The following is a 9316-nucleotide window of genomic DNA, read 5'->3' on the forward strand; positions in this document are numbered from 1 at the left end:
TAAAATTGAAATTTCATAACATGAAAGAACAGAATACCTCTTGGAATATAAGAACAACAGAAATTAAACTCTAACTAAGAAGTACAAACAATATTAATTAATCCATAATAGAGATAAAAACAAGATATCTAACAAACTCGTATATCTTCCCCTTATATAGGTACCAGTTATCCCATAATATGTCAATCAAAAATAGATTTCTCAATTTCTTATCATAATCAGAAAAACAACTAATCTTTATGCTCCCCCTAAATTTGTTAACTTAAAAAGAATTGGGATCCTTTTAATTCATTAAAAATTACTCCCCTAAAAGTAATATTCCCTTTAAAAATCAAAGACAGATTCCATAAAAAAATTTTTAAAAAAAAGTTTTTTTGTTTTTCTTTTTTACGCTGTGACTTAAGATAATCGATTATTACTTTAAATAATCGATTATTTGCGAGCCAAATTGTCAAAATCCAAATTTTGAGGACGAGATAATCGATTATTACCCTTGGTAATCGATTATTTACGTTAATTTCCGAAAAACACAAATTTGGGCCAAATTTTCAACCTAAGACACATCTAACATTCATAAATTATTTCAAAGCTCTTAAAAAATACCAGGATACCATAGAGTCTTCTTTTCCTTTTGAAAAATTAACCTGCAAAACAAAACAATAGAGTTTTGGTCCCCATAATCTCATTTGGGTCCTTTGAGGTTAGAGACAATTTACTTTATAACAGGAATCCAAACATATTTTCCATTTGGAACATCAAAATGTTTAATTCTACATTTGTTAGAAGTGTGCCCCTTTTTCATACAATAAAAGCATGTGACAACATTTTGGTTTCTATAGGACACAGTTCCTTTTTCAACCCATACCCTACGGGTTCTTTTAATTATGTTCTTACTTTTAAAAACACTTTTGTTTTTATAAACCTTTCTAACAGTTATAGGCATTTCAATATTATTATTTCCAGTTGCAACTTCAAGAAGATTTTCAAGAATATCAATATCAAGCATATGACTCTTACATGAAAGACATTCAACAGGATGTTCAACATTTGAAGACTCTTTCATTTCCAACTTGCAAATTTTATTTCTCAAACTTACTTCCTCATCTAATGCTTTCTCATATTTAATTTGCAATTGTTTAAATTCTTTTTCAAAATTTTATGAGCAGCATTCAATTTCTCAGATTCATCAAGCAATTCAAGAAAAGCCTTTTGTACATCAAATTCACTAGATTCATAGCTAGAATTACTTACTTGGCTTTCAACATCATCAAAATTAACTGTCAAACACAAGTTTACTTCTTCAACAGAATCACTTGAACTAGAGGTGGTTGATGCATTATCCTCCCAAGCAATGTGAACCTTCTTCTTCTTGTGAATTTTCTTTTCTTTTCGTTCTTTACTTCTTTTGTTGCTTGAACAATAAGCTTTCACATGGCCTCTTTCACCACATCCATAACATTTGAAGCTTGAAGAGGAACCTTGATAGTCCTTATTTTCCTTCAAGATTTTGCTTTCAGATGATTTATCGTTGGCCATCAAGCATAGATTTTCTTGCTCATTAGAATCGCTTGAGCTTGAGGAGTTTGATGTAGAGCATGAGTTCGAACAAGTCAACTTAGCCACATTCGATACTTCATCATGAGTGACTCTTAAAAATTTCCACATTTCCTGAGCACTTTTATAAACAGATACTTTGAAAAAATCATCAATTGTTAGTGCAGATAAAATTATATTTCGAGCCTTAATATCAAATTGGGCTCTTCTATTTTCCTCAACAGTCCAGTCAAAATATGATTTTTCTACTTCCACACCATCAACTGTATTTTTAGGAATATATGGACCATTTTGTACGGCTTCCCAGATGCCTCTGTCAATTGACTCTAAAAATATTTGCATTCTTATTTTCCAAAACGCATAATTTTCCCCCGTAAACAAAGGAGGTCTATCAATAGAAGCACCCTCAGCATAAACTTGATTTTGATGACCGGCCATTTTCGCAAAAGTTTGAAAGAATATCAAAGCATGCTCTGATACCAATTGATGGAACAATCGGTACCGTTATAGAGTCGCGCAGCGGAATAAAATATTTGAAAAACGTGTTACTGTCACAAATCAAGTTTTGATAGTCCGTTTTAGAAAAACAATTTTCTTAGAGAAAATTTATCAAACAGTTGATATGCGTAAAATGTAAAGAGTATAGAGAGCAAGAAAATTCAACACAGAATTTTTATCCTGGTTCGATTCAAAAGAATCTACGTCCAGTTGTTAATCACTATAAAAAGTGATTAACGTTTTCACTAAAAACAGTTTTACAAATTACAATAAGAGTGAATAAAAACAAATAAAAAAACCTTCCTTCGACGAACGAACCGGAAGAAGAACACTCTGCCAACTCGAAGAGAACCGCTCCGACTATCGACAAACGAAACACGAGCTTCTCCTATTCACGAGACCAGGCAGAGCACCTTGCTAACTCGAAGAGAGCTTGCTCCGACTATCGACACACGACACGCGAGCCTCTCCTGTTCACGAGACCAAGCAAGGGAACTTGAACTATAGCTTCTGAGAACTTCCTCTGACAAACAGTATTCTGCAAGAGCTTCTATTCAACAACGTTACTAGTGATCTTCACAGAAACCCAATATATAGCTAGTTGTTCTGAATATCTAAGGTTAAGTCTCAACTGCCACGAATAATCGATTATTGTAAGTGATAATCGATTATTCAAGCCCGTTACAGGGTTTTCAAAATGTGATAATCGATTATATGATGTGATAATCGATTATTCCTGTATGACTCTGTGATAATCGATTATTGCCATTCCATAATCGATTATTGCAGTTAAAAATGCAAGTTTACAAGGTTTACAAGAATTTCCTACTACATTTAATTTCTACAAATTGCTTTTAACTAATTCTAATATCTTTTTCAACTAAAACTTCTTGTAGCATCATCAAAACAAATTTCTTCAAGATTTACCAATACTCCTTATTGGTAACAGCTTTTAGAACATGAGTTGGCTCAAATGGACCGTTTAAAGTTGCAACCCAAACTCCTTTATCCACGGATTCAAGAAAGATTTGCATCCTAATTTTCTAGAAAGCATAGTTTTCTCCAGCAAATAGTGGTGGTCTATTTGTGGATGCACCTTCACCAAAGGTTTGAAAATTGAAAGCCATTTTTCATTATCAGTTGATTTAAAGAAAAGTATAATCGACTTATTTTTCAAATATCTTATGAAAACCAGTTCTAGTGCCAATTGTTGAAAATAGAATGGCTTAATTTCTCACACCAAGAGGGAGGGGGGGGGGTGAATTGGTGAAATATAAAAATAATGTTTTCTTTAAATTTTTTTTGCAAAATGGATGCCTTTAAAAGCTTTCTTGAAACGCAAGGAAAAAGATTTGTTTATGCAACGAAAATATAATTGATTAAGTACAGTAAAAAGTCGACTAAATAAAAGAGTGTGGGAATAGAAAGATCAAACACTGAGTTTTTATACTGGTTTGGCCAAGCCCACATCTAGTGTCCTTCCAACTACAGGAAGCCAATGCACTATAATGACCAAGGTTTTTACAACAAGGCTTTTATAGTGACCTTACGTCAAAAATATAAAACACCTCTCTAACCCTCTACTAAAAATACAGGCATATACAAATAGACTAGTAGCAAGAATCCCCTCTCCTGCAGTCTACACTCTTTGAGCTACCCTCAAAGTCAAGAACGCAGTACACTCTTCTTCCTGTAATAACAACAGGGAACCTCAATCCAATCTTCACAAGATTGCAGCCTCTGATCTCTCAGTTACACCCAATGTGCAGATTTTATCAGCCTTTGTAAGTTTAGTTTACTTGCCCTTCAAGAATCCACAAAGAGATGATCACCACGGTCACTTCTTGTTTCTTGGAGCTTTTTTTTCTCTTTTTGTAAGTATACATTTTCTGCAAAAGATATCACAAAAATGTTAGATTCACAAAAGTTCTTACAGAAATCAAGTTCGCGACAATTTTAGATTTTCACAATTCAGACGCATTTTAATCGACTTAGCTACTAATTTAGTCGAATATAACAATTTTGTTATAATAGTTAGCAACAATCAATGTAGTTAATTGAATGTACAATTAATGTAGTCGAATCACATTTAATGTTTGGTCAACATATTAAAAATATAGTCGTTGTAACACTTAATTCAAGCTTTAAAAGAATTTCAAAACTGTAACAGACTTAGTCGAATGCAGGTTCATGTAATCGACTATGTAACACAGTTAAACAAAGTTTTGAAAAACTTTCACTTTGAAAATCTCACAGCACACTTTGAAAATGGTTTATGCAAAGCCAAGAGTTTTAATCGACTCACTTCATAATGAAGTCGACTTAAAACTGTTGTTTTGCCACACAATTAAAAGTTCAACACAAGTGCTTGTGGTTTTCCTTTTATAAAACATTAAACATGCATTCACAAATAAAATCAATTATATAGCATAGTGAAATGCAATGTATTAACACAATCATGTTCTCAAGGCTTTAAACAGATTTACACATTGATTAAAACATATAGCATGTAAGCAATAGAACATGTAATACATAAACAGTACATGTGTTATTAATTATGTTGTCATCATAAAAAACCAGAAGCTCTGAGATTGTTGGTTCAGCTAAACCAGTGCTCCCCTATCAACAATCTCAACATAAGTTTTCAAATTGTACTACTTGAAACGAAATCCAAATCTTTTAACTTATTTCTTTGAAAACAACTCTTTTAGGTTTAGAATGCAAATACTGAAAAGTAAATATGCATGCAATTTGATCAATTGGACAAAGACACAAAGATGAACGGATTTGATATTATGGAATGATTATGTTGTTAGGGTTAGATTTCACCTAGTTTACTCTCATGTGTATATGAATTCTACTTCTTCATTAATGTTAATGTCACTATCTAAAACACTTAAAACTCGATTCCTCGGCAAAGAAATCCTATCCTTAACTATTAGTTCATACAATTCCTAGTATTCCTAATAATTAATTCTTAAGAACAGAAGCTTAAGAGAACTAGAACTCATACCCCCATTCCTGAACAATACTGCTTCTGAAATAATTCTCCAGGTCATGAATTGTAAGATACCTTCTTGTACTCATGCAAACCATACATCATGCTAAAGAATGAGTTAAACGAAGTAAGCATTACACAAAGAAGAATTATCCTAACAATTAATGAAAGAAGCATATATAATCAAGAATCAATTCAATACATGAGGGGTTACAAAGGTTACATCATCCCCAACAACAAATAGAGTTTAGTTCACCATTGACATGGTGAAATTAGATGAATAATGGAAAAAGAATGAAAGATAAAACCCTAGAAATTGAAGATAGGAGCTTCTGCATCCAAATTTGCCTCCAAGGGAGCAAAAAGAGTGTTTCTGTGCCTATTTCGTCCAAAGATACAAACCCTAGGACGTGCAAGTCCTTAAATAGAACATAAAAATAACAGAAAACGGCTCCAAGCCCATAAGACTGGCGCTCAGCGCCCCACTTATGGCGCTCAGCGGTGTGCGGGTCAAAAGTTGCGCTCATGGTCATCTTAGAGAGCAAGCAAGCGTGGTGCGACTCGACGAAGTTACGCTCAGCGCCCCTTAAAAGGGTGCCTTGGCGCGAGCCAGGAACATCTTGCGCTGAGCGTCCAGAAAAGGGCAAGCAAACGTGAGACAACGTACTCTGGCGTTGAGGGCCCCTAAAGTGGCGCTCAGCACTGCTGCGATCTGCCTTCTTTGATGCTTTTCCATCTCTTCCTGAGTTCCAACTCCTTCCTACTTCGAATCTTCTTCCAAATCATCTACATTCTTGTTGAAAACACTGAAATCTAGCATAAACCATCAAATTCACCTTCAACTCTCTTTATTCATCAAAACAATGATTCCAAGCTAGTCCCAATTAACGGTAAATTCAACTGTTATCATAACCCCAAACTTAGAACTTTGCTTGTCCTCAAGCAAACAAAATGTAACTTAGCTTTCAACCAATCCATACAATGGTTTCAACACATTTCAAAACCTTTTCTTTCAAGACAAGTAATTGCTCAAATCAGCTTATCATAAAGAATATCAGTCAAGATGAATAAATGCCTTTATTCAATTAAGCTCATTGTGGTGCTCATAATCACATAATATTCAACAAATGTTATACTCATGAATGATCAACCAAGCAAAGATGTAATCATGCATACATGGAACTATTCCTCACCAAGAAAAAGTGTTTTTCTCAAACACATAAGTGTATATAGAGGTGAATCATTCACTCTACTATCACAATGTCACATGAATCAACTTTGCCTTTCATTTAACCATAATCAAACACACTCACAAGCAAGTATCCTCACAAGGGCTTTTCTATGGCTTGTAATGTGGTTGGGCTAAGAAGAAAATTGATTTTTTTGGATCATAAAATCCTTGAGTTAAGAGAGTCATTTAAAATTTCATCATTTAATCACAATCTCTCTTTTCAAGAAACCATTCTCACCTCTTCCCAACTTTCCCTTGCATTGAGCTTTTCTTTTTCTTTCTTTTCTTTTCTTTTTCTTTTTCATTTACTCAACACCTAGCTCAATGCTTATTTTCTTTTCCAAATTTCCCAACAACCCCAAACTTGAACCTTTATCAATACCACACAAAATATTCCGAACTTAACTCAAGGTAAAGATTTTCAAAAAGGGTTTTCATATGTTGTATAAGGTTAAAGGTTCAAAGGGTAGAACACATTGTTCTCTCTTTTATTGGGCTAAAAATCATGCATTGGCTAAAAAGGGATAACAACAGATGGCCTAGATCATATGACACATGCAAGCAATTGATTCAATCATAGAAACCAGGGCAAAGTCATTCATGCTTTCAAAGTAATAGCAATCATTCACAAAAACTCTGGAGTTCAATCCTCAAACTAGCTAATTCAAGTTCCATAATTCAGATAAACATCCTACTCAGTAACACAACCACAAATTATCATGCATATGTTTCACAATATTATGAGTAACCACCTGTATATCAGTATCACACAACATTCAACATCAATCAATATGATCAACATCATGAAGCAATACTCATCACAAACATCATAGCATCATAAACCATTGCATCATAGATAAAGTCTAAGCCAAGTACATCACACAACAAAAGCAAATATAGTTCAGTAACCAATACAAATAGTCAAAGAAATCCTATTTTAGAAGCAAAATCGCATCCATCAGTAGATGCTATATACAATGCTCAATCATGATCATCTGAATCCTCTTCCTCTTCATCTTCATCTCCATCTTCAGCATCCTCTTCCATAGCTGAAGCTGAAGCTTCAACTGCTCCAGCTCCATCATCTGTCTGTGGGGCCACAGGTCATGCCACCCTGGCTGCAAAGTCCTCCTGAGATATGAACTGTCTCTCAGGAAAGGCGGACGTTAGTGTCCTCAACAGCTCTTGCTCGCCCCTATATAAAGTAGTTATCCTCTCCTCCATCAAGGACATGTACATGTCCCTCATCTGGAATGGGGTCGCCTCATGAGCTGGATCTTGGGCTGGCTATGGTGCTCTCCTATGAGCCCTAAGAGGCTGTGGCGGTGGCACTGGATGTCCTGCCTCATCTAGTGTACAGTACTGAGTGTAATAGGAATCATCAATTTCCTTCTTAGGCCGCTCCAATGGTGGTATGGACACATTAACTCCCGCCATCTCACACAAATGAGTGATCAAAGAGGGATGTCCAAGGCGAGACTTATTATTTGAAGAATGAGCACAGTCTTGAATTTCCATGGCTATCACTAGCCTAATATCAATATTTAACCCCGTGAGAATACAATAGAGGAGGATGGCCCTGTTAGTAATAATGTCAGAAACATGGGAGCAGGGATGGATGTTAGCATGCATAAAAGCCATCTAGTATTTGGCCAGGGCCGTCAGATAGCAACGTTTGAGATGAATAGGTGCCCCCTGCCTGTTTCTCTGAAAATGCCCTCCAGGTAAACACAATACCCTCTCCACATCAGCAAAATCAAGGCCTTCTTCAACAACTAATTTAAACTGGCACTATTCTCTAGTCCCTTCAATACCCAGAAATATGTTAATTGTGTCAGCATCATAGGTTATCCTCTTACCCCTCACATAGCTCAAATGCTAATGAGTCTCAGTCCCAACGCCCTGGAATTTGTATAGAACTCTCTTACCACTGCTACATTAGCCAGTGTTGGGTAAGAAGTCAGGTTCTCCCATCCTCTTCTTTCCAATTCTCTTCCAAACTATGGGGCCAATGCTGGTGTGAGTCTTATTTTTCTCTCCATCAATAATCTCCTGTCCTGTACTACAAGGAAGTTCCTTTCATGTGCAGTGGAGAGAAACTTGTTTGGCTCTTTGTCCTTCCTCTTATGTCCAATGGCCTTCAACCTTTTCCCTGATGAAGAAGTCATTCCTACACCACAAAAAATTCACAAGACACAAATATCATCAAGCAACAGTACTTGAAATTAAAACAACTCAAAACACTACTTCTTAACAACGCTGAGGGCAAAACAGTGAGCCCTCAGCGTCACCTGCACTAAATAAAACAGCCATAATCATGCAATCAGTCAACAACCATAAAAATCAAACCAACAGAGTCGTGCTGAACGCCCCTCAAAAGGGCCCTCAGTGCCAATCAGTAAAACCCTAAAACGACCCTTGTTGGCCTTAAACACTATCCAATCACTTCCTACTCAGTCCCAACCATCAATACAGAGATTTAATCGGTTCAAACAGCAATAAATCCAGAAAATCATTCATAAACATCCATATTTATGAAGAATCAAACTTTCAAATGCTTAAAATCACAAAATGCATGAACTTAGTTGGTTGGGGATGCAAAGATTAGTGAAGAATGCCTAGAAAGATTGGAGAACTCGAAACCTTAGAAGCATCTCAAGCAAAAACCCCAAACTTTGATGGAAGAATGATGCAAAGTGAGTGGGAAATAGGGTTTTTAGTGAGAAGATCAAGGGGAAAGTGAAGAAAGTACTTAGGGATAGTGTTTGGAGAGTTAAGAAAGGGTGAAATCTGAGAAAGGGGGCTTGGACGAACCCTAAGGAGTAAAAAGAGTGGAACGGGCCGCACCCTACACTGAGCCCAACTATTAAAAACCCTAACAGCAAAAAGTCGAGCTCAGCACCCCTCAAAAGGGTGTTGAGCGGCGTACGTGACTTAGGTCTCCTCTCTTCTTGGCTTGTCTTGGGTGTTCCTAGTTAAGGTCCCTCGACTTCAACTCCAAACTTTAAAAATTCCATGCATTTTTCACCCAACTC

At 35.9% G+C, this 9316-nt stretch overlaps 1 protein-coding gene across 1 annotated transcript; it reads right to left on the minus strand.

Annotated features, from left to right (window-relative positions):
- Nucleotides 1-456: 456 nt before the first annotated feature.
- LOC148203074 (uncharacterized) lies at nucleotides 457-1992 on the minus strand. Its single transcript, XM_088109143.1, has 2 exons — nucleotides 1252-1992; nucleotides 457-644 (listed from the first exon to the last, which is right to left on the minus strand). The coding sequence occupies exons 1-2, from the start codon at nucleotides 1990-1992 to the stop codon at nucleotides 579-581; spliced, it is 807 nt and encodes a 268-aa protein (XP_087965269.1). The 3' UTR covers nucleotides 457-578.
- Between the last annotated feature and the right edge of the window lie 7324 nt (nucleotides 1993-9316).

Source organism: Vigna umbellata, chromosome 3, assembly GCF_029865625.1.
Source record: "Vigna umbellata cultivar VRB3 chromosome 3, Vumbellata_1.0, whole genome shotgun sequence".
In the NCBI taxonomy this organism is placed as follows: domain Eukaryota; kingdom Viridiplantae; phylum Streptophyta; class Magnoliopsida; order Fabales; family Fabaceae; genus Vigna; species Vigna umbellata.

Bases quoted from the DNA above. Each gene is read 5' to 3' on its own strand.
- LOC148203074 (XM_088109143.1), bottom strand. From the start codon at position 1,992: ATGGCCGGTCATCAAAATCAAGTTTATGCTGAGGGTGCTTCTATTGAT. The intron at 645-1,251 runs GTAAGTAATTCT...TTTGTTTTGCAG, and splicing joins TTGATGATGTTGAAAGCCAA to GTTAATTTTTCAAAAGGAAA.